This window comes from Epargyreus clarus, unplaced genomic scaffold (assembly GCF_041222505.1).
Source record: "Epargyreus clarus isolate Ecla_fem2 unplaced genomic scaffold, WU_Ecla_fem_2.2 ptg000023l, whole genome shotgun sequence".
NCBI lineage: Eukaryota > Metazoa > Arthropoda > Insecta > Lepidoptera > Hesperiidae > Epargyreus > Epargyreus clarus.
In genome coordinates, this window is record NW_027332230.1 from 2,729,775 (window position 1) to 2,757,136 (window position 27,362).

General features: G+C 34.1%; 1 protein-coding gene across 1 annotated transcript in view; it reads left to right on the forward strand.

The window, feature by feature from the left end:
- LOC140751876 (uncharacterized) overlaps window positions 1–25,920 on the forward strand; it is an 89,133-nt gene extending 63,213 nt beyond the window's left edge. Inside the window, exons 3-7 of the mRNA XM_073085966.1 lie at window positions 11,290–11,407; window positions 16,722–16,891; window positions 20,555–20,626; window positions 22,225–22,309; window positions 22,480–25,920. Of these exons, the coding sequence (XP_072942067.1) occupies window positions 11,290–11,407; window positions 16,722–16,891; window positions 20,555–20,626; window positions 22,225–22,292 (428 nt within the window). The 3' untranslated portion in view covers window positions 22,293–22,309; window positions 22,480–25,920. The remainder of the gene's footprint in view (window positions 1–11,289; window positions 11,408–16,721; window positions 16,892–20,554; window positions 20,627–22,224; window positions 22,310–22,479) is intronic.
- The last annotated feature ends 1,442 nt before the right edge of the window (window positions 25,921–27,362 follow it).

Sequence of the window (27,362 nt, forward strand, 5' to 3'; positions counted from 1 at the left end):
ATAAGTATGTCCTCTTATCACACCCTTCAAAGAGGAACTCAACAGCGCTTAACACTACTATTATTAGGACGTGTCAGCGGTACCTTCGGTGTCGAACCACAAAACGTTGTACCATTTTACAATGAGTTCTACCACGTACTGAAATATTAAGATATAGGTACTACGGGGTTTTAAGATTACTTTACAATTTATATTGTATTTTGAGCTTTCTAGAATGTTCGAACGCCAACTTAGCTTAAAATTCGCCAATGACGTGTCTCCGTCTGAAATCTACGAAGAGGTTTAAAATTTAACTTATTATATAATTATTGGATTTACTTCAAAGTTTTTGTCTTTTAGCGTGAAGTTAGAATTAATTTTCTTTTCGATTATAAAGTTTCGAAATGACGCCCTTACGGTTACATTATAAAAGTTTTTTTAATGTTATAACAAAACTAAACAAACACAAAACAAGACAAAGATTGACATGTGATAATTGTTACCTGTCACAAATGGTTATATTGGGATATTTTGTAGGGATTAATTTAATAGATTGCTTATTACGAGTAATTATAGCCGTTAGTAGATCGATTGCAGAGACACCACGTCTGTTATGTTTTACTATGCAGACATATTGTTTATTTGGTTTTACGTCAATCGTAGCGCAGAAGCAGATCCAGGCAGAGACGGGGAAGTGATTTAAGTCCTCTAAAATCTAAAATAATTTAAGTCTGTTCCTGAACTTTAAAGGGACGCAAAATTTCAAAAATAAGAGGACCTTTTTTCTCTAACCGACTTTCAATATAATTCAGAGAAGAAGACGAAACACCTTTCATTTTACAAGTTTATTTATTCTTATTTCTCATTATCATTTATTTATCCCTTAATTGAAGTACAAAGAAAAATAAAACGAGCTATAATAGATTACGAAACGTCAAATTATTTTCGCTACTATAATATTTTGCTCTGTGGAATCCTTAACAGGGTTCAATGGGCTGTCAGCACATATGGAATCCATATAACAAGTAAGTTTGATCGAATTGACGACATACGAAAACATTTCTTTCGATTTTATTGTCATCGATCAAATTACAGTCACCTTTCGGCTAAAACACATAACGGTACCATATTATGCATATTGCAACGACATCTAATGTCGCGATGTCGCGTCGTGGGAATCTACGACGTCCGTAGTTAAAAAACATGGCGTCTTTAAATAGTTCATGCAACTCTGCGTGATTTTTACTAGCTGCGGAGGGCAGGCCGGAGGCTAGGCAGGACGAATGTTATTACTATGCAAGTATACAGCTCTACATTCCAAACAGCTTGACAGATTGTAACATATGAGGTGTCTTTGGATTTGTCTAAATTATGGCCGTGAGTAAAGATTCTTACCAGACGGGTTTTTGAGTTTATATTATTTCTGAAAATGTTTTCATACATTATAGATTTTCCTAAACATGATAGAAATCAAGTTTAGGAAAATTATCTAGTTCCTCGATTCTAGTGATTGATTGAACAATAAAGACAACATTAAACATATATGCCACGACAAGCTCTCTTTGTGTTAAACTAAGATTAAATGATCTCGAATCCTTTCTCTGCAACATGCCGCTGGGACAAGATGTGTCGTATATATACACATTTATCATTACGTCCCATTGTTAACCGATTTTACAAAGAAGAGAGGTTATTTATTTTTGTTTCACTTCTTCTCGTTTTCATACTTATTATGTAGCTATTAACATTAACGTATTTTGTTAAGTTTTTACTATATCAGGCCTCTGTTTAATTAGAGTGCCTTTTCGAGAAACCGCTAACATTCCTACTTATGTAATTATTACTTGATGTTTATTCACACAGTAAAATTCGCAGAATATTTTTTTCGTTAGAAGTAGATGTCTAACTTTAAGATTAATATCAAACAACACTATTATGAAATGTTCATTTTGTTGATGATCTTTAAGTAAATAAATAAACGAATAGTTTCGAAGATAGTAAACAAAACAACAACAAACAACAATTTCAAACGAAACTATGTTAGTGAAATTAAAAGAAATGTATAATACTTGGTAACATAGATTAGTAAAGATTACCCACTCCTAACAAGAAAATGTACCCAGTTTTGAGAATTGAAACAGTTGCGTAAAAAAATTTTGCCACGTCTCCGTGCTAAAATGTCCCTAAAATATTTGAAATTATTATTTTAAAATTTTAATTATCATGAAAATTACGCAGTATTAGTTATTTATTCGTAAATTTTCTCTAAAAATGTTTTTATTTGTCAAGAATTCAAAAAAAGAACTTACTATAATGAGCCATTTGCGGCTTCATTCAATTTCAAGGCGGCGAAGTATCTTTACTAATCTATGCTTGGTAATTTAATAGTTGAGAAGCTCAAGAAAACAATGCTTATGTGTTTAAGGATTTGTGCCCAAGGGATAAAACGGAAACCTATTACTAAGCTTGCACTGTCTGTCTGTCTGTCACTATCTCTTGAACCGTAACAGATAGACACTTGTATTCTTATTGGAGTACATGTTACTTTGGTCATTATATCAACAAATAATACAAATTGTTAAAAATTAATGGATATATTTTTCGGCACTTTTTTGCCATGTATTGAACAGTAATAGGTGGAGAGTTTAAAATCCATCCATAAATACTAAAAATAAAAAACAAATGAAAATTTGGTGATACGGAACCGTCCAAGCGTCTTCGTCTCGCACTTGACCAATTATATATACATACTTAATCCAAACTAATAGGTATTATAAATGCGAATGTGAGTTTATTTGCTGCTGTGTCATGCCTTACCTACGTAACCGATTGTCATGAAATTTAGTACACATGTTGTCAGGGGTTCAGAAAAGGGCAAAGAGAACCTTTTATCCCGTTGGAAGTACCGTTACCGAGAGAAAACTCTGACCGCGAGCGAAGCCGCGAGTAAAAGCTAGTATACATTAAAAATAAAGTTTACATCCTAAGAAACAAAGGAAGAGCAACCGCAACTGACGCGTATCGATTCCCCATTCCGTCGGGCAGTAATATTTTTTGTAGAAATAAGCAAGTTTTATTCATACCAGCATCTGCTATCCGCACATCTCTTTTTATGCCTAAACTGTCATAAGGCTTCCCGGTAAACGGAACAGACGGCTTATAGTCATAACCGGGAAGAGCGCTTACAATCCAATCAAGTATATTATCGATTTGACCGAAAAAGGAATTTTATGGATCCCAATGCTTGTTAGAAGGTTTTCGATATAAGAAATATCACTTTCTTCGTAATGAAATTTGTGTTCATAAGTAAAGGTCGAGGCCTACTTTGGAAATCAGTGGAATAAATTATTATACATTGTTAAGGATCACTGTGCAAAAAAAACACTACTTCGGAAGAAGAGGAATTCTTTTTATCGAAAACAAATAAGCTTAAAATTCCTTTTATTATAATAATTAACCTATCCATGAATCTTTAGTCTAAGAAATACAAACATTTGGCATTTTTTCGATACTAGACATTGTCAAATTACGATCTTTGCTAGGTAAAAATTAAAAAGATTGCTTCTCAATACCGGGCATAAATTCAATTGTTCAGTAATTTTCATAATGCGTAACAAAATCACGTGCAAAACATATAGAAACATGTAATTTAAATCACAATTTATCCTAAATATCAGCTATTCCATTCTCGTCGTTGTGGTCACGATCAGAAATAGAGTCCCCTAATCGAACCGCCTAATTGACAACTACACGGAAACAAAGATCCGGCCTCATCGTAAATGTATGACAATTCTCGTGGGAAGGTTTACCGATCTATGTCTATCTGAAGGCTGAACGGATCAAGGATAAAGGATTTCCGAAATAATTAATGCGGTCTGTTATGTCGCAAAATGATAATTTCTGTTCTCGCTCTCAGCGGTTATTGGATACAAGTAGAAACTAAAGGGCCATGCTAGAGCCGTGTTTTCCATTTCAATAATAAAATACCCTTTGTACTTAGATTTAAAAATAACACAAAAGGTGGTGGACCGTCAATTATTCATCATAGTCAAAAAGTATTTATAAAATATACTGAAAACCATTTTCATTTTGTCGCCAGATGCGAGTTCCACGGCCGTTTACAAATAAGTCCAAAGTTAATAAGCATGTCGTCGGTCGTTATGACATAAATCTCTGAAAATGAAATTTCATTCGGAGTTAAATAATAAAGTTTATTTATTTCTTGTTTCTAAACCTCTTCTTACCGACAAACTAGAAAAGATTTCTTGAAAAATCCCAGCAAAGGTTAATAACGTAAAAAAAGGGAATCGGCCCACTTTACTGTGTTGTCGTTTGAATTGTATCTTCTTAGTTTTAACGAATACTTAAATTTCTTGATTTTGAAGGTTATTATGGAATTGAGAATTTATTTCATTGGATCATTGTCTTTTTTTTCAAAGTAACTACCGTGATTGTAGGCTTTGTTAATTTATACTAAAAATTAGTTTTAAGTTGTCTGCCAGTCTGTATAGATAAATAAAATTAAAAAGTATATCAAAATATTATACTTGGATAATCAAAACAGCGGATTGAAAATTCATTATTAGTCTCTATAACGATTAAGAAAAAAATCCTAAGTAAACCTATATACGTACAAGTGGTCTTAAAAGGTATTAAAGGTGTTAAATTTACCAATCTGCAATTGGCTAACATAATGGACCATGGTGGTCCTTCACGCGAAATGAGACTCATATCAAACAATGAATTTTAGTTTTCTAACTTACCACTAATAAATTTCAACAAAGTGTGCAGCGTTCCTTATCGTCCGCAATACAGGAAAATAGCCTATAGTACCCAGCGAGTAGGTAGGTAGCAGGTACAAATCCGGGCGGGCAGGTACGGTGCCAGCTACGCAGAACTTTTTGACAGTTTCCAGATTTATGTTCGTATTTTTATGGAAAAAGTAATATCGCTGAAGGAAGTGACGACGGCTTTAATAGGACTCCGCCATTATTGTTGCGAGAATAACGTTGATAGATGTTTCGATGCGTCACTTACTAATTTTGTATGTGAAACGCTTGTATTATTATTTATATTTTTACAATATTGTAGTTGCAAAAGAGAACGCAGTTTACCTCATGGCAAGTGGCTTTGCCGCCCATGGACATCAAAAATCTACCTCAAATTAGATTAGATTCCTAACAGTTGGATTAGATTCCTACCGTCACTACTCCTGAGGACTAAGTTGGAACATTTCCATTAATAAATACGTCGTACCATACCCTTCAAAGCGGAACACAGCAGCGCTTGATACTGCGGTTATTAGACATATTATATATACAAATAGGCGTTACGATGTCATTCCATAAAATATATACAACAATTAAAAACAACTTTTGCAAACATAATTTTAACCATTTTTGTCAAACACTTCCTGAAGTAATAACTTTAATAGCTTTTACTATGATGAAATTAGTTAAATACTACCTTGCATAATTTCTGTGTAAATGCACGTGATTTATACCGAGTCGTATGCGAATTTATGCGAAGTAGTATTTAACTTGGTACCCAGTCTCTGAATTTCATAGTATTTGAATACTTAATTCCTGAATGTTTTTTTTTACCTTTATATAAATATTTTATGAAAGGAAAAACATATTTATTCGGAGATAACAAGAAAATAAATGATCATTGAGCATCTGAGCAGCTAATTGAGAGAAAATACCATTTAATGGCATTTCAGTTCATACCCCTGTCTTATATAAAGTTGGTTATAGACGCCCATGGGTGTTAGTGACCAATGACCATCAGGTGGATTTCAAGCTCCTTTTTTATCGATGTTATTTAAATCTTATAAAAAAATTGTGGCTCAAATAAATCATCGATCGTATTTGTAGTTAGGTTACGTGTCCATTGGCCAATGCGCCAATTCGCCAACTACATATATTTGGCCAGCGCGGTGGACAATGACCCAAGCCCCTCTAACTCTGAGCCCAGCAGTGGGACAGTAATAGGTTGAAGATGAAGTGTTCCTGGATGGAAGAGATTCCTAACTTCAATCCTAATACAAGTTCATACGAGCAAGAAGACACTAATGATATCATGTTGATGATAACTGTATAACATTAAAAAAATTTAACAAAAAAATAAAACCGACTTATATGTCACTACAAAGTAAAAAATAATTAAAATAAATGTTGGTTTAGTAAATATTTCTGAAGTCGGCGCTCATATTGAACACGCTGTTTATGCCGATATCAAACGAAATATATTGAGCGCGATTTATTTCAATTATTTTTTACTTTGTAGTGTATGTCACTAAGTCGGTTTTATTTTTTTGTTAAATTTTTTTTTCACCCATTTTAGTGATGATATGCGAACGTTTGTATTAATATTATGTAAAATTGTATAAAGGTGATCATGAATAAACCCGCTCGCAGGGCGCTACCGCGCCCTTCTCGCTTAGGTTTACATTGTCTTAAATATTCCAACCTAACCTAACCAGTTCAATACGAAACACTATAGGCGAGGCTATATGAGATAATATATTATTGGCTAGATTAGGTTGGAACAGAAAAGTTAATGAATCAAACTAGGTGGTAAAACTCTGCGAGTGAGTCGGTCCAATCATCAGATCTAAGGAGTTGAAGGTCAAATTGACGACCCGCGTGGCGGAGCGGTCACCGTGCCGGTCTGACACGCAGAGGGTCCCGGGTTCGATCCCCGGCCAGACAGATTTCTAAATGATGAATTTAGATTTCTGTTTCTGGGTCTGGGTGTTTGTGTATTTGTCTCTGTGTGTGTCCATAGCACCCACGACACAGGGAATCCTAGTGTGGGGCTGTGAGTGTAGAAAGCGTAAAAAAATTTTTCATCATATGTCTCTGTCTAGCAACTTCATTATAACAAATGTCTATTCTATATACTTTACATGGAAGGCACATCTGCATTATCAGGATTGAAAAATTGAAGGTCATATCTTCCATCATATGTCTACTCAAAGAACTTATCATATATTCGTAAGCTCCAAATGTCTAACTTGTATGGTTGAGGCAGGAGGCACTTCTGCATTATCAGGGTTGAAGAGTTGAAGGCCAAATTTTCAATCATATATCTCTACCTATCAACCTTATTGAATATTCATAAGCATCAAATGCCTAACTTGTATGGTTGAGGCAGGAGGCACCTCTGCATTATCAGAGTTGAAGAGTAGAAGGTCAAATTTTCCATCATATATCTCAGCTTATCGACTTTATTAAATACCCATACGTTCCAAATGCCTAACTTGTATGGTTGAGGCAGGAGGCACTTCTGCATTATCAGGGTTGAAGAGTTGAAGATCAAATTTTCCATGATATCATGTTAACCTAGATACTCAATGTTGATTTTAAGTTTCATGAGAATTGAGTGTTCAGAAGGTAAGTTGTCATAAAATATGTAAAAAGCAGGGGTAGTGATGATGAGTTCCACCCCATAACTTAAATTCTAATCATCAGAGCATACTAATGTTAAGGTAGGAAAGTACTGCAACGAAACACCATTTCATATGAAAAAAAGAAAATTGAAATTGGTTAAGAAATACTCGAGTTTTTGAAGTTTATATGAAATCGGGTATTTCCAATTTTCCGTGGAAACTGGCGGAAATTTTCAAATTTTCTCGAAATGGGACCTCCTGTGAAACAATGGTGTATGAATCATATCGATCGGTTGCGGCATCGCAAAAAAAATCGCTGAACAAACATAAAAAAAAAGCATATTATATACGGTCGAATTGAGTAACCTCCTCCTTTTTTGAAGTCGGTTAAAAATAGCCAGAGACACAAAACAAAGGATATTATATTAATTTAAAAGTAAATAGAGCTACGGGCAACGCTTATCCTAATCGCTCTCAGCTGAAATGTAGGTCAACATTGCTGCATTTCTACTTTCAAACTTTAATTTTTATCAAAAGTTACTCTCGTGTATATATTTCTGTATATACTTTATTTAGCTGCGTTTGGACAATGTGGCGCCACTACCACATTTTTTCCAGTCATATAATAAAAACAGCGATAACCTTAAGCTTGTTATTCATCACTAATCTATCCATTATTATCAATCAAAGATCGATATTTAACAACGTCATTGTTTAATGACAGAAAACATTTGATAGATTAATTAATAATAACGGGAGTATGAAGAAATTATCAAATGTCGATCATTAGTAGGCAAAATATTGGATAACATATTGATTTATGTAGTAACGGCGTTAATCCTCTGGGGTAGCTAGCTGAGACCAACTTAATTGGCTTCAATCTTATTTTAAGTTAATAACAGATATTCATGGGCAATCACCCGATACCATTCGATTGCTGGGCACGGATCTCCTCTCAGAATGAGAAGATTTTTTTGGCCAAAGTCCATCCTGCTGGCCAAGTACATTCTGGTAGATTTCACACACCTTTCAGACTTTGTAAGCTCTTTCAGGTATGCAGGTTGCCTCACGATGTTTTCCATCCCCCTTAATGCAAGTGATCATTAATTTTTATTTAATACTTATATAACAAATAGGATATAGTTTATTAAAACTGAAACAGTTGCCGATATAGCGTTCGCATTGCTTGCCTGTGTCGAGGGATCGCAAAAAGAGCACTAAAAATGTTTAGTTGGATGTAGATAGAACACTTCTCTTTGTTCTTTGTAATATTTAAGACGTACTCTGTCTTAATGGATGAGGTGCTTTACGTATACTTTCTTTACGGGCATCTATTTAAAACGAAATGCATTCATATTTAAAACGAAATATGAAGGCATTCTTCTTCGCCTTCAAAACTTGTAACGGTAGACATATATTTGGAAGTGGTGCCATTGGAGTCAAACTATGAAAACTCCTATTAACTTCGTTAATAGGAGGTTTCAGCTCCTATTCGTGCATTTGTAGCTGATACAACACTTACTTATATCTAACAGCACGTATGACGTAAAGCATAACGTTGTTTTTTGGTAAAAAGGGTGGTTTAGTGAGTTCTCTTTGTAGATATAATTATTTTATCACACGCCAACAATCCCAAGCGTTGGTACCTCATTATCCTGAAGCCGGAATATAGGTCAAAATTACTGCACCATCTTCACAGTTTGTTTATTGTGTAAATCAGTGAACATTATTTATTTTATACAGTTGGAATAAAAAAATCTATGCAGCAATTAGCTAGAAATATGTATGATGTTATATAAACCAAGCAATATGCTCTACCCTCACTCTTACACAGGATATAATTACTACACTCACAATCCCACACCAGTTTCTCCTGTGAGAAATAAACAAACCCACATCCAAGAAAATAAATCTAAATTAATCATTTACAATATGTCTGGCTGGCTATTTACCCACGTACGTGCACATACAAAAATAAAAATATACACCACCATACATACCACACCACGTATTTCGCTACAAAACAGAGTATCGCCAGAGTAAATTGACTCCACGACGGTTATAAGGCCTTTTATAAATAATATTGGCAGTTGAATGTTGCGAAGTACTTTTTATCCAAACTATATAGCATGAATTTCTGCAAAGTTAAGCCTGGTACTACTCACCATTATTTATTTTAACATATTATTAGTGCAAGTGCTAAGCCATTAGCTCTCTAATGTTACAACGCTTTTTCTTTGTCTTAAAGAAAGACAACACGAAGAAAACATGGAAAAATGAAAAAACTTTCGCTTCATAATGGAACAGTTGTCTTTGTTCTTTTCTGTAATATTCTAGAAGCTTGCAGATTACAAGGAAATATACGGATGGTTTTGTTTAAAATGAGCAATTCAATTAGAAATGTGGGACAACGTTCATAGTCCTTCAGTAGGATTTATTTTAGATGAAGACTACATTGAAACCCCTTATTAGTTAGATGATATATGATGTAGTGTGTATCTGCCTCACCACACCCCTGACAGCAAAACGCAATTCTTAACATTGATGTTATAAGGCAGGTATACGATGGTGCCTTCAGTGTCGACTGACCATGGGTTTTACCGCGTAAGAATAGTGATTTTTCTAAAAACTTAATGATGTGCAAACCACCATATAACATACTTCTAAACATATTACGTATTCAAATTGTTTCTCAGATTACAAAGTTCTATATTGTTAGCAAGAGACTTACTTCTAGTTTTAGTAGGAATAATTATTACATAAATAACAAAATATTATTGTTAATTGTTATTAATTCAATTCATTATAATGCAGTGTAATTAATTCACTTTCAAAAAGCGGTTTATGTGGTACTTTGAAATAAACATATTTGACTTTGACGTTAAGCGTTTAGAGGAAAATATTCTACGGTATACTTCTTAAATGGCTCACGTAAATTATTCAAGATTGCGAGATATTTTCCAGCATCTTACATTGAGCCTCTTTTACGTCCTCCTTTAAACTTACGTCGGTCGCAAAGGAGCACCATAGTTAATACGACATACTTGAGTTGGTTTTCGTAAAATCTAAAATATAGGTGGTAGGTAACCCTTGGTTATTTGATTTCTCCACCCCTCCGTGCATTCCTCTGGGCTGCGGGAGCGGCGGAGAAGATATGGTGGATTTCTACCGGATAAAACCCCACGGTGTTCCTCTGGGCGCCTTTTATCGGGTCCACGGGGACGCTGGTAGCCCTCGTCTGCGATCCCGAAGGCGTTTGCCTGCGTTCGGGATTATCTCGGTTTGAGATGGAGCCGCCACACCTATTTCTACCTAACAACAGCAGTGTTAGGCGCTGATGTGTTCCGGTTTGAAGGGTGTGGTAAGGGAGACAGACTTTTCGGAGGCGTTCCAGCTTAGTCCTCAGGGGTAGCGGCGCATCTATGGCCGACCTCAGGTAGGAATATCTAATCCTATCTGGGGTTGATTACAAATGTCCATGGGCGGCAGTAGCCACTTACCATCAGGTGGACTGCATGCTCGTCTGCTACTCCTATATTATAAAAAAAAGCCAACTGCGACAACTTTTTCTACCTAATAACAGCAATGTCAAGCGCAGTTGTTTTTTGCTTTAAAGTATGTGGGTAGGGTGACATACTTACCCGAGGCGTTGTAACTTAGTCCTCAATTGTAGAAACGCATTTATGAACGGTTCCCCTATTCTTTATTAAGTTGGTTACAAATGTCCACGCGCGTCAGTGACCACTTATTATTAGGTGGACTGAATGATCGTACGGTACTTCAATATTGTAAGAATAGCAATTCCTTAATCATGTCACTGGGCAACTGTGAAAATGGAAATATTGTCTGGTTTCGTCTTTCGCATTGTTTTCGTTCTGCGAATTTCGTAGCAAACTCATGCGAGTGTTCTGTTACAGCACCAGAAACGAGTTTCCGGCTGATACAGAACAAGACTGACGACGACACCGTGAACGTGATCTGCGCCGCGGAGGGCGCCTTCCCCGAGCCCGTCCTCACCCTCGCCACACCCGAAAAGTTAGTTGTATTTATATTTTTAGATTTTTACGTCAATAGGTACCTATACTGTACTGGTAAAGGAGTTATCCGATTCGTTTCAACTTATTTATTATCAGGAAATGTTTGATTTTAAGAAGTGCCTAGGGAATCGAACCACAAAGACTTTGTAAATTCAATTGTATGAAGTTAACCAATCAGTGGCTGGCCGATGTAATATGCACTAAAAACAAACATATAATTTCATAAAGTCGTTATAATATAAACATATATACATTCAGTTAAAATTATTAATTTGGCGAAATATATGAGACACTGTAAAAAGATAGATAAAGTTTACTTACTAAGAACTATTTCTATCAGGTACTTTAATAAATTAGAATTGAAATAGCTTAGAAAAGAGCCAAGTCTATTATTATCGGTCTTATATAAAATTTATAATTTACATCGACTGAAATGTCAATGACATTCTTATCCTTAAAAAGTGAAGGCTATTTGCCTTCCAAATTTCAGTTGCCTAATGAGTTTATAATGACTCCGGAGCTAATTTTAATAGAAGCTGATATTTAAAGAACGGTCTTTACGTAATAATTAATTAGGGGAATTCAGGTATGCTGCACCAATCGATTTAATATTCTCGTGTAAATACGTACTCGTATTACACGAGATACTTATGCAATTGTGCATACTTGTGCAATGAACATACATGTATGTTAATCACTTTAACACATAAAAATAAAACGTATACCGTCGTAACTCAAAACTAATATACGTAAAGGTAAAAAAACAAATCGCCAAGTACGAGGCGAACTCGCACACGGAGGTTTCCGTGTCCATGTCTATGTTTTAACCGTAAAAGCCCGTCAAAGCTAGCTACGAAACGAAAAAGAAGATTGACAAACAAAGGGAAAACATAGTAAAATTTTAGTCTAAGGCTATTTCTGCCATTAGGATAACATGGCAAAGTTGGAACGCTTCATGAACAGATTTCGAGCGCTTAGACAGAAATAGAAATAGGTAAGTCTGTTGACTCACCGTACGCGAAAATTAGTACCGTCACGGGATAAATTTACTGCCGTATTTAAAGAGTGCTACGTTATTTTTTCTACTATTACTGTTAAAACAAATGAGAATGGACATTTTAAAAGTCTCATGTTATCTTTTTAAATACCGAAGCAATATTGGCATTTGGTGTGCATAAAATCTATTTTTTTTTAATAATACATATAAAGGCACTAGAACCGTATGTGGTTCGATTCTGGAGGCATCAAAGCTTTACCCAATTCCACCTGATAACATACCTGTTAAGCGCTGTTGGTTTTGGCTGCTGCGTTTGGCTGTCTAGCCCCATCCGAAGCGTTTCAACTTAGGCCTCAGAGGTAGCTACATATTTGTGGCCGATGTCAGACAGGATTCTGATTAAGATCCAGATAAGTCTGGATTACAAATATTCATGAACGGCAATAGTCACTTACATCCAGTGTACTTCATGCTCATGGATTGCATGCAATAAACAACACAGATAGCAAAAGTAAACTAATCACTGTCTCAATCAAATAAACCAACTAACTAGCGTTATATTATCGTTGCCACATGTACGAAATTGCGGTCAGAACGGCTAACAATATAAACAATCTCCCCAGTCGTTGGTTTCCAACAAATTCGTGCAACAATATGAACAGCTACATCATGCCGGATTGGATTCGTTGGCGTTATTATTATGTCTAGATTAGCTCGAACAAACACTTTGAAGGAGAATAGGTTCGCGAACGAAATTCCTACTACAATACATGTAATAAACTGTTTGTTATCATTAGGCTAGTATTGTACCATTTCTAGCATGGGTTCATCGTCGTCAACTTATTATTTTGCCCCTTCTGGGCTTGTCTCCGAATGTAGTAAGGCCATATTCCACCGCGATGGCCAAATATGATTAGGCAAGTGACAATTAATTTCTAATACGCACATAATTTTGAAAAAAATGAGGTATGTGTCCCAGATTCGATCCTCGCACTCCCTGACTGAGAGGCCAAGTTTCAACCGGTAGACTATCACTGTTTTTTTAAGTAGACATGGGCTACTTCTGAATAACAATGCGAGATTTTGACTCATAGCTGCAAATTAAATATCTGATTTTATGATTGAGTCGGCAGGTGGCCATAGGAACTCTGTAATACAACGAACCCCATTGACTTTCGGTCCTTTTGGGTCTTGGCAAAGACTATATTAATTATGATCCTAGTTGTTCTTAGATGATGTTGAGGATCACCATCCTCAAGTGATCCAAGGTAATAATGAAAATTCTGCACTTAAGCTAGTAATAGAATATTTTGAATATCTATCTTTTCTGACTATACCTTCACTTCCATTTAGATATTGTTTCCTTATGAACTCAGCTTATACTAATGTATATAGTAGCTGCAATGCAGAGAAGCTCTTAAGTTCGAATATATCATTTTTGTATGCGTTGGGTTACTATATAATATTTTATTTTGGATATTATGTGGTACATTCGTATTCGTATATTACGAGCATTTCATTTTTTTTTATAACATAGAAGTGCCAAACGAGCCACACACTCAGTCCACCTGATGGTAGGTGACTGTGGACGCAACCCATGTACGACTGTGATGGTTGATCACACAATCCAGGGGTTCCTGGTTATATTAGATTCCTAACTGAGGTTGGCCATGACCTTGAGGACTAAGCTGGAACCCCTCGGATAAATGTCTCTCTTACAATAAATCTCTTAATATATATCCCATAAATCTTACCTTCAAAACACATAGGCATTGAATGTAGAACCGATACTGAAAACTTGGGCATATAGAATTTTATCGAACAGAACAATTAAATGGGCAGGTACTACTACAAATTAAAAATGACATGTCAGAACTTGCACTTATAACGTCAGATTTCCAAAACTATCGCAGTAAAGTAAAGCAAGGACACAAATGCTACTCATCTCCTGAAATTGAGAATCGGTCCGATCAGAATATGTCAATGTCTTTGATGTAGGTCCCAGATTGCGTGCCTAATCGAGCCTGTGTACACGTTGCGTAGATTTACTGATTGTCTTTTACAGTAAGAGGCATTTAGATCATAGTCCAGAGCGTTAGCGGGCAAATTGGTAGACCTTACACACTTTTGAGAACTTTGTTATTTAAAGAATTTTCACAAGATTTTTGCCTTAGTCATTGAAACAAAAGATAATTAAACTTAAAAGTTTAAAAAATAACATCAAAAAATTAAAGATGCCTAAGATTCGAACATCGGTCACCTAGAATGAGAGACCACAATCTACATTTATTACTTTGAACGGTACGTAATTATTTTTATACGTTAATATATTACATATAAATCTGTTTTCAAATAAAAAATATATCTGGCCACATAATAATATAATGACAACCACTAAAGACATCAGAATGTTTATCGGCGTCATTAGAAGTTACCTAATCTGTAACCTATTTCCCTCGCTACTCTTATGCCATTCATTAATTTGACGAGGCTTCATCTATTATGTGGGTAACGAGCCTCTACGGGACGCTTGTAATTATTGCGTGGCTCTTTAGCCAAGTGGCTCTTACATTAGTTACCGCAAACCGTCTTCCTGTTCAAGAAGTTCGAGAGTCAAGAGTAAACTCCCTTTTGGGAATGACCCAACGATCGACCTTTACTTCCCATCAATTTAAATTCTACTCCGCTGAGATGACATATTTCAGTTTGCTCCGATAATAATATTGTATTTGATGTAAACATTTTATCACTTTACGCCCGTTCAATCAATTTATACAATGTATTGCTTCTCAAAGATCGATGTTTGACGATTTTTTACACTAGACATTGTAAAATTTTGATCTTTAGTAAGTAAAAATAGTAGTATGAGTTTGTTTACTAGTTTGTAATTTTGCTATTAGTTCTGATGAACAACATAGTTATGATGAAGAAAATAAAAGAAATAAATAGCAGTTAGCACCTGCACTATCGATACCGATAGATAGATAAGTGAAGAAGTACAAGCATAGTAACGTTAGCTATAAAAAGTGATGAATGTAAAAGTGCATAAAGCGCTTGGCAGCAGTCTCGGAGATTAAAGCCGGTTGCACTCCGCACCTGCCGCACCTGCCAAGATTCTTCGCTCGCTTTAATACCTTTCTTAATGTTACTATGATATCAGAAAAAGTTAACGGAATATTTTCTATTTGATGTTTCATAATGTAATGTCGCTTTAACCGGTTTTCTTACTAACTTGTCATTTTACAGCAAATGAAGATGAAATAATTGTGAGTAATTTGAAATATTGAGGTAGATTATTTTTCCACTGCTGGGCATGGGACTATCTTATAGAGTGGGAAGGATTTAGGCCATAATCCACCGCGCAGACTAACCAAAGTTTGGTAAACTTCAAACATCTTTGGTAACATTCATAGAAACGTCCAAGTGTGATGGTTTTCCACTATGTTATCTTCACCATTTCAAAAACTCGCGGTGCGTGACTCTTGGTCGAACCTTGGGCACAGTGATTGAAAGACCGAAATTAAAATCACCAGGCTAGCACTGATCACTTGAGATGAGAAGACGTAAAAGCATAGTAACGTCAGCTATAAAAACTGATGAATGTAAAAGTGCATAAAGCGCTTGGCAGCAGTCTCGGAGATTAAAGCCGGTTGCACTCCGCACCTGCCAAGATTCTTCGCTCGCTTTAATACCTTTCTTAATGTTACTATGATATTAGAAAAAGTTGATGGAATATTTTCTATTTGATGTTTCATAATGTAATGTTGCTTTTATCTGTTTTCTTCCTAAATTGTCCATTGGTATAAATCCCATAATCTTGAGGAAGATATACATACCGTTCTAAAATGTAATTTTCCTCAACCAATTATTTGTTTCACTGCCGGTACAGTCCTCTCTTTCAGAGTGATCAAGTTTATGGCCATAGTCCAGCGTGCAGGTCAAGGGCAAACATTTTAAGAACTTTCAAGTATGAGGTTTTCATGTTTTCGTTCTTCTTTTAGGCTTCTAGACTATCATTTTTCTCCTAAAATTACCACCGCTACCACCACAACCTAGTTAGTGTGGACAACTATGAACAACTATGTGCACAACTATGAACTAAAATCTTCATCTCATTCTGAACTGAAATCCCAGGAGCATAATGGGTTTTGTTTCAATTGAAGACATTGTATTTCCCCTGTAGATTGTATGGCACTTCAGCGACAGGAGAGTTCAATGAAATTACTCCATCAAAACTCATTGATAATATACTCACTAACATAAGATGTACTGAGGTTTTCTTACATATTTAAAATTAAATACGCATTTGTTTCAGGCGGCTTGAAGGCATATCACATGAAACAGAACTAATCAACGGGCGGTATTCAGCATACGCGTCAGTCACATTACAAGACGCGGATCTACCGTCACCTGCGGAGTTCATATGTACGTTGCGGATCCCACTAGCCAACTACGCGGTCCGCAAAGAAGCAATATACTATCCAGGTAAGAATATGTGCATTTACATAATATGTATGCACAATCTTTTTTCTGACGAAGGGGAACCTTCACAAGGTATGCGGTGCCGTAGAAGTGACACTGGTGGTATTTTTGCCAACTTAAACCTACCCAGCTGACTGTCCCAAGACTAACTAGAAACAAATGTCTTTATAATCTAATGCCAGAGAAAATATGAGTGTTATAAAGACACAGCCAGTTACACACTGTTAAGATAAGTAGATTCTATGAATTTCATTCTAAGTAACATAATCGGTAAAGATAGTTTAGATATTTCGAAAATATAAGTTTTTTTTTGTGCGTGCATACCAAACTCCAAAATCACAGGCCAAGTAAAGGTGTTCCGTTTACAAGACCACCATTCGCTTTAATACAAAATAAAATCCTATGTAGACGAAAAATCATAAAAAACTAGAATGGTCGGAGTAAATCTTGAGAGGCTTTATCTCGACTACGTTGCGCGGAAGGAGGCCATATTTCAGGCAGGTGGGGAAATTATTATCGAAGATTTGGAGATCTCTAACAGCCCCTCGGGGACTCTATCTGGCAAAGGGCTTACTTCTGTTCTTTGAGGTGAAATAATGTGCACAGAATGTTATGTTCGAAATTTTACGAGTCACTTTAAAATACGTTATAACTTTTTTTATTAAAAAAGTAAAAATGTTAGTTTCGTTAGTAGAAGATGTTATGACACGACATTTAAGTAGGTAGTTTTAACATTATTTTATGAACCTAAGTAGTTAGTTGAATAGAATAGAGTAATAATTTTATTAAACTAATTTTGAATATTAAGTATAACAAAGAACTTAGTTTTTTAATGTCTCTACAGATCTATTGGGTTTGTTTTTAGTATAACGTACAATATCCCCGGTTAAATATGACATTCTGACACGAAAGGCCCATATAGGCAAAGTAGGTTAAAATTCTAAGCTATGGTTATTTCCAATGTCTCTCATAATATTAATAAAAATGTTAAATACATTAGCAAAATTTGAAATTTGCATAGTGCTAATAAAGTTCCGTATATTATATAATTACTATTAGTTTAATTACAGTGTTTGGATTGTTCATGATTACACAAAGGGACTAAAGGAAATTGACTATAAATAAAATCTATAAAAAAAAATATTTTTACCCATGCGGTAAAAATCTTCCTTTCTATAACAATAACTTTCCATATTTGGAGAATAATGTAAGGAAGTAAATATGTACGACAACAACGGTTTTATGTCCTACTGCTATGCATCGTTGTCGCACAAATAGGGAAGACCTGGAGCGTATCCCACCACGATGCTCCAATGCGCGGTGGATTGTAGTTTAGCTGAATTTTATAATAAGATCGCGATAAAACACTAATCCATCCATCCAATCCTCTGACCCTCTTCATGAGACGTGCAAGTTTAAGTCGATCAGATATAATGGAAGTAGGTCAGAATTACTTTGCAAGTTCTCTGCAACACTTACGTACTATGCAAGTTTGCAGAACTTATAATGGTATAAGCTCATATAACGCCGATGCATATACGCTGCTATTATGATATACGATACTTGTTTAGAAGCTTCTATACCACTGGTAGAACTATGTACTGAATATTAGAATTAAATGTTTTAGAAAGTGGTAGAACTCCCTGTGATTCGACTTCGGCAGCACCATCGCCTAACCTATCCCTGCTTAATAGAAACAGTGTTAAGTAATTTGAAGGGTGGTAAGGGAGACATACTTTTCCGAAGCATTCCAACTTAGTTCTCGGTGGTAGCGGCGCATTTGTGGTCGACCTCAGCTAGGAATCTAATCTTATCTGAGTTTAATAGCAGATGTCCATGAGCGACAGTAGTCACTTACCATCAGGTTACCATAAGGTGAGGTGCACATCTGTCTGCTATTTCAATATTATAAAAAAATAGAACCGAAAATTGTGCCACAAGAAAACGTCCGTAACAAAATTAAATGATATATATTTCGTAAATGCTATCAGAGATAACGAGGACAAATTTAGTAAAATATGTGTCACGTATTATAATTTAATGTAATATAAGTAAGTAAAAGATATTAACTCAGAAGTATTTTTAAAGATAAGGCAATTAAGGCCTCTAGCAAAATAAATATTAAATGAATGTACATTGTGAGCATAATTCATTTTCTTTTTCATCCCAAATTGTAAGGCGAACTCCGCCAGAAAAATGTCGATGACAAAAGAGAACTGCTTATTTATTTAAAGTGAACAAATATACCTGTTATATAATTTAGCGTCAAACCGGGAAAAAGAAGTGAGCATTGAATTATTATATTCGTAGAGGTAGCCGCGAAAATAACAATTTCGCCGTATAATTTGTGAGGCTTTTTATCAGCGGAGAGTTTGTGTGCACAGCTATCTAAACTGTAGGGAAGAGATGAAACGTTTCCTGCACTTGGTAGTCCTCTTGAATAATTTCATGCTTCGTTAGACCCATTGTTGGCAAAACGCTTTTATGGAATTTAATATTAGCGGGCACAAACAGTTCACTGAGCTCACTCTCTTGCTCTGATGAAATGTCAACATGTCCACTACGTTGATAGTGTGATCTGTCTAATTAGGTTTTCCCTGACTCAATTATAGTCAAACAACTAAAAATTAATTATCACTTGCTACAACGGTGAAGGAAATCATCTTGATGAAATCTGCCTTCCTGAGAGTTCTTTAAATAAAGGTCTCTAAATTGTGCGAAGTCTAACGTTAAACTTGCACTTGGCTTGCACAATTGACTATGGCATGTCCCTTCTCATTCTGAGAAGAGACCTGTGCTCAGCAGTGGAAAAATAAGGTGGACAAAGACTTCCATCAAATCGACCTACTAAAATATTAATAATACAGTACATTCGGGATTAACTTTAGCTAATATAAAATACAGCCTTGTCGCTATAGATACAATTTCAAGAATCTGTAAGAGAAACTTGAAGTCGTTGGCGTGTCAGAAATTAATTAATACTTCTAACGATGAAGAATTGCTCATTGTTAGAAATAAATAGATATAATAGTTGTAATGATCGTAAGGGCCACTAATAAAGACTACTTACTAGTTTTGTAACGGCTTTAAAAATATTTTATATAATACAAATGCATTTGTAATGAGTGTCTCATAACATGCATTGAGGTGACCATAATCGGCAATGACCACTCAACATTTCAAAATAGAATAAGCAATTTTTAGGGTTCCTTACGCAAAGGGTAAAAACGGAACCCTATTACTAAGACTTCGCTGTCTGTCCGTCTGTTACAGGGCTCTATCTCTGAAACCGTAATAGATAGACACTTGAAATTTTTACAGAGAAATTAAAGCGGTAGCAACTATAGCAACAAATATTCAAAATAAAATAAAATTGAATATTAAAGGGTGTCTCCATAAAACAAACTGGTATTTTTCGTCATTTTTCGATTTAACTGTTTAACCGTACTAGAAAGATAGTTTAATTTTTTACAATAAGTTTACTACTATAACTGCTATTATAATAAATACAAATAAGAACAATAAAACATATTTTAATATGGTTATTTTATAGAAATAAATAAAATACAATACACACTTGGTGGTACGGAAGCCTCCATGTGCGAGTTCGACTCGTACTTGGCGGATTATTATACTTTTGTATTGAAATATTGATTTTGTTGCCAGGTCCAATTAGCACGACGCCAGAGATCCCTACGGCAGCGGATATGCAGCTGGCTGCAGCAGTTGGTTCTAGAGGTAATTATTTCTTTTTCAGTCCTAGACAGGATCAATTATAAAACAATAATTACTGTGCAGGCACATCGTGTCTTTTCTTTGAAATAGTACTTACTTTATCAACGACTCGACTGAGATAAGTGGTGCCTAGAATAAATAAATGTTGCCATATTTTTTATTTATTTATTTAATTTATTTTACAAATTTGTGTACGCAGAAACATAACAAAATAAAGCATTAAAAAGAGGTATAGTACAGAGGACTACTTATTTCAACCTGAAATTTCTTCCAGCATTTTTGTAGCAAAACCCTATTTTTGTTTGGATTTGTTGAAAAAATAAGAGCAGTGTTTATTTTAATTGTCATTCTTCCACATCACAGACTCTTAATTGCCTTATACAAATCTCTTTCGCTAGTAAAGGTTCTAAACATTAACTTTCATTGTTTATAAAACAGTTTCGATTTCACTTATCTAATTAGCGCAGTAATTAAGGAGCAGGCGAAATTCCGCAGCGCTTGAAGGTATCGAATTTGTCGATTAACTAGGTGTTAATTAAAGGGCTGAAAATTTGACTTCTTTTTTAGCTTATTTTCTTGTGATAATTTTTCTATGAATTTCAAAGTGTACTTTAAATAAGAAAAAATATATCATCAGAAAGATACTTCGCTGAACTGTAAAGTTAAGTGACTATTCCTTACCCGACTACGGCGAAGTCGAAAGGAGGGTAATTAATTTATCCAATACATCATTATGTATAATTATATTGATCTGTCCTCACATAATTTTCTTACGTATACTTAGATATACTTTCATACAATTTTTGTGTTATTTTTATATAGTCGGGTTTTTGTTCTAACTTAGAGGTAATAATGTATTAGTGACCAACCTCAGGAAATCTTATCTGGGGTTGATGTCAAATATCCATCGGGAGTAGTATCAAGTTGCCATCAGATGGACTGCAGGCTCGTTTGAGACTTCAATATTACAAAAAATACTCGTGTATTTTAATACTGTGTTACAAAGATATATGATTTCAATGGCATTGACATGTGCTACTTTTTCGTCTCCAAAATCGTATATAAAGTAAGGTTATACCCAAGAGATGTTACATTATTTATATCACCGACCTAACATTCCTGTTCAGCTAACTTATGAGATTGAACTCAAGATTCTCTTACAAAGTTATAAGTCCACAAGATTGCTAGTATTACGTTCCTAAAACTAAACTTTAATAGGTTTTCAATTCAACTTGCATTTTAACTTTACAAACGTGGGACAAAGCATCTTATGAGCTGGAAGTTTAGATAATACAGTTCTTCAGAAATTATGCAGTAAAAATTATATGAATATCAATAAGCAAATTTAAAACTATTTTTGTAACCAAATGTAGCTTACCATTTCTTTTATCTAAATACTAATACTATAATTTAATATATGAAATTTATTATATGTCGAATTAATTTTTAATTAAATAGCAAAAAAACAGAAATAACACTAGCGAAAAAGAAAGTAATGAGGCAATTTAATAGAAGAAAAAGATGATTATATAAATTTCTAACCTCACCTAACCTAATCGTAACGTAATTAAATAACATTAATATAAGAATATTTGTTACAGGAGTAACTTTCTACAATGGAGTAATAATGTTTACGCTGTCAACTTTAGCTCAATTGATTGTATTTTAATAGTCATTACATCAATGGTAAGTTGGTCATGTTTTATTTCATAAAATTAATAGTTTTCGATATAATTTCAGAAAGGTTGTTTTTGGCATGAAGAATGTAACGTTATGTGAGGTGTCGTTAAATTCATGTCAATAAGTTTTTTTTTTATATTAATTGTTGGTTAATGTACAGTATGTATCTTTTACAGGTTCAACTGCGCTGGGAGGTTCCCAAAGAATCATTAGGTCTAGTCATAGAACCCAAAGTCTCAACTTAAGACCTGTGAGGTACAGCTGCTTGCAAAGTTACATTAGTATGCAATTTTTACATGTTATAGCTTTGTGTGTACTGAAATATTGCATAACGATTATTCTGCGCGACATTAATAAAGTTTTTTATTGTAATTTTACGAACAGCTAAATGTCGCAACTCAATTTAGGTTGTAGTAAATTATAAAATTCCGTTATTGTATTGAAAGCCGTATTGTTCTTTTTTCAAAATTTTCATATAAAATGTTCATATTACTATAATTACAGATTTTTAAATTTTTAATAATTATTGTCACCGAAAAGGGTATATACGTTATGTATCGACTTTACAAAGCTATGTTTAAATTATTTGTTACGTTTACATATCTTGTTTAAGTATATTAGCCAAATACGCATAGAAATTAACATGTCATTGTTTCAAAGACATTATTTCTCGTTGACAAGAACGAATTTCTAACATTAAGGTCTAATATGGAATAAAAAATATTATAAAGATCGTAGACAACAAAAATGTACAGTTGTAATAACGATATTAATTTTCATAATGATAATATTTTCCAAGATATTTTTCTTATAACCAATTATGTATTGAAAATATTGAAACTAATATAGCGTGTATATATCGCCCTTAATGTAATGTACATAAGTATATGTAGGTAGTGCGTTGCGGGCCTAAGAAAATTAGATTCTTTTAATTCAGCTTTTTATGGTGGATTCGAATGATATCCCACAAGAAGCTGCCGAAAGTACATAAAACAGAAAATTCAGAAATTATTTTATTTACTTTATAGCGAACTCTATTATGTGTCCCAGTAGGGATAAAGGGCTTTACGGAAATCAGTTTAGACTTTTTTTTCTTTTTTGTACTTGGACTGTGCAATTATTTATTAACTTTGGATGAACGTTGAATATTTTAGTTACATGTATATAGCTCGAACGAAAGCGCCAAACAATACGACTGAAAGTCGTAAAAGGCTTAAAATAATGTCTGTTTAATAGAACTTCTACTAGAAAAGACATATCTAATTTGTCTATTTTCTATCTATCTATCTGTCTATTAAATAGATCAAAGGATGTTTAATGGTCAATGTTCTTTGGCCGGCTACATCAAAACCAGATTTAGCTTTGAATACAGTCTGTAACTGAAATGAGGCTGTTAGAACCAGAGTAGCTTAACTACAAAAATGATTTAAAATATGGTAAAAAGTAAAAGTGTATAGTCCGTTCTGAAGTTGTTGCGAGGAGGTGTTGTCATACAATTTACTATGGGGATGCAATTAATTTCTATATTCAGAGCAAACTAGCAGTTTTACGCGGACTATGCGACATTTTTAAATTACGAAAATACAGATATATCATTATTCATTAAAATGCAATTAGGCCACTCTGGTTCTAGCAGCCTCAATTATAATCAGTCCGTTTGTTTTTATTTTGCTCTTTGCTTAGTAATAGATTACTTTTTTGCTTTTACTATTCCTTGTATATGTTCTTATTTAGAGTTAGAAACACATCTGAGATTAACTTTAGATGGAACTTTAATTCCATATGAACAGATATGATCTCCATTCGGTACATCCGGCAAGCTGCAGTTTGCATTTTCCAAACTTGTTATTTTTAATAAAAGAGTAATAAATTTGTTGCTTTACAATATTATTTATAAATTTGCTATAAAATCCACAGCTCTTAATATTATGTTTATTACAAATTATTATGAGAATCCACGAAGTCGCGGCAAATAACAAAAGTAACAAATAAAGTTATCTATGTCTTAATATTATATTGTACATAATTATATATACAGTCTCACTCGAGAAGACACTCAGGTTGACCAACCGCCTATTGGTTGCTATCGCTTGTGCAACTAATAACTTTAGGGATTTAGTGGATAATGCGATTGGCAAAACTTGATCGGCGACTTTATAGCGCATGCATCTGTGCAGATGGGTATAGAAAAGAATGTTGCGAGTGTGTTTGAATAAAATCAATCAGTCCTTTCGACGGTCTCTCCAACAGCAAATCTTATGCCCGGTAATTTGTCCTCTAGTATGAAGAAATTATTAAATATCTGGTAGGAAAAGCATTGATTGACAATTAATAACAGGCGTTAATGACATGATCATAGCCTACGCAACTATCGCTCAGGCGAAAATAGCCAATACGGTATGGGTTCAGCCTAAATCTCAAGATCAAAACTTGTTGGTATCATGGTTCTTCATACGGCACATAATTAGTGCGTATCGCGCATACAACGATAAATCTAGTCATTGTTTTATGACGTAATGTAACATACATAGACATAATAATATAACCGCATTGTCTATCAAAGTATAATATAATAAAAAAAGTGAAGTGCGAGTATAACTTGTACACGTAGGCAATTATGTTATAGGAAATGGTGTCGTTTAAAAAATAATTACTAATAAACAATTTGCATATTGATATTATTTAATGGATCAACCAAAAAGTAATATAAATTAAAAGTAAACATTTAGTCCAAATATAATATTTTTGTAATTTTTGTTTATATGTTATACCTACTTATAATTTATAAATATCTAATTTGTATTATTTATATTACATTTACTTGTTTGCTTTTCATATTGGTAATATTTTCTTATGTTAGGATTTCAAACCAAAAAATAACTGAATGATCTCATTACTCGAAAAAGAATAAATGTAATGTTTTTGTAACTTATGTAAAATTAGGTGATTTTTTATGAGTTTTATTTAAGACTACGTACGATACAATTACTTAAAAATAATTAAGCCCTTTGTACAGTTATCATTTACTGAGATTTTTAAATTATAATGTTATGGACAAAACTGTTTTCTATTTCGCTATATAAAATATCATAATAACTAAATCGGTAGGCACACAAAAGTTACCGAGAAAACTCTCTTTAATAAGCGGGTTGAAGTGGTAATAGGCTGTCTACACTGCTCGAAGGACTAATTAGTTGAGGAATAAGAGTCCTCAAGTTGCGACGACGCCTAAGCAAACAGCTTACAGGGTGTCCTCCAGATGGTCTGATAACCAAAATAAGACAGCGATGGATTTTAATAAGCAATGGGATACGGTTTCACTGAGTCAATAATTATGTTAAGAAACAATAAAATATAGCTTCCTACTAACAGTAACAGGGAACAGCTCAGAATGTATATATATATACGAGTAAATACACGAATATACATTCCATATTTAACCACATTTATTCACAATAAATTCAATGTTTCTATGAACACTTTAATTTTAGGTTTGTAGGGAGGCGGTTTTGTTTTAGTCCAATAACTATCATTCGCTTGATCTGAATATTTAAATCGGTTCATAAATTACCTAAGCGGTAGGTCTCCGACTATTTCAAATTGTGGGTTAGACAGCTCTGTAATTCATCCAAAAGCATCAATATTGTTGATATAGTATTGTCGGTATTTTATTTGCTAAGTGTTAAATAAATATTTATTGAGCAATTATATACTGCATATGGCTTTTTTACGTTGATAAAATCTATAATTCTAAATTTAAAAGCGAAGTTGACAAACAAGAATACACTAAATTCACGATATCGATAGTTACACGATAGTCACAATTCCATTTACAATATATCTTTTACAATAAAAACTTTTTACATCAATTTTTCAGATACAATAACCACACAAAATTTCTTCAATAAAAGTAAACAACAGACAATTCATTAGCCACAAAGTGGGTCGTAAAGAGAGCCCAATTACTCGCGACAGAATGAAAATTCTGATGAGGTTTTATTTATTAAACAACTTTCCGTCGCTACAAAGTAAAATCGCTTAACCGTAATTTTAGGTACGTTACATGAGTGATAAGTTTCAAACAACAACCATTGGGTTATAGATTTAATGTGAGCTAGAGATGGCATGTATCTTTTAACCTTGCAGGATATACATGCGAATACAATTTTGACTCTGTAACGGTATTAATTGTTTACAATGAAATATCTAAATATTGTACCACACCACTCGCTTTTTGCATACTAGGATTTCAATAAGTAGCATGTAAAAAATGTTTTATCTCTCAGGGTTCTTATATTATGTGAAAGTAACCATCGACCTAACATTATGCAATTGCATGACTTACTCAAGGAAAATCAGTTGTATCTCTCAAAATACTAGAACAGTCATCTATCAAAATACTTCGTTTAGTATAACTGAGCTCGCCATTGTATCGCGCCAGTGAGCTGTAGGTGTTAAATTGTGCAAATAAAGAGGCCATTTCTACGTCATTATTGTTCTGTGGTTAGAATGATACTTTTATAATGGCTTGTGAATTTTTAAGTAGGTGTAACTGAGGGATTTGAAGCCCGTTTTTCAGTTTGTTACAAGGGTTAGATAACAAATAAAAATATATTTATTAATTTGGTGACAAAAACAAAAGGATATTTTTTATTCCCACACGATAACCCACGTAATTTGTTCGTGGCACATTTGTATATATGTATTTGAATAAGATTTAGAATTTATATATTAATGATTATGAATGAATCATTTACATCGTAATATCTATGCTACTTGCATTATATATTGAATTTCTTAAAAAAACTAATAAGTATAAGTATTTGTCTCATGGGACATCGTTCGACTCAGGTTGCATAGGACAAATTAGAGTCACTTATGACCATGAACATGCCAAAAGGCAGCAAGGATCCATGAACATCTCAAACATGTATCGTCCAAGAAAATGTGAACAGGCTCCGATATTCTTATTAGTTTTTAAGAAATTCGAGACTTATGCAACAATATTATTTTCCCTTTGTCTACGTTACATATTTTCAATGGAGGGCTCCCATCCATT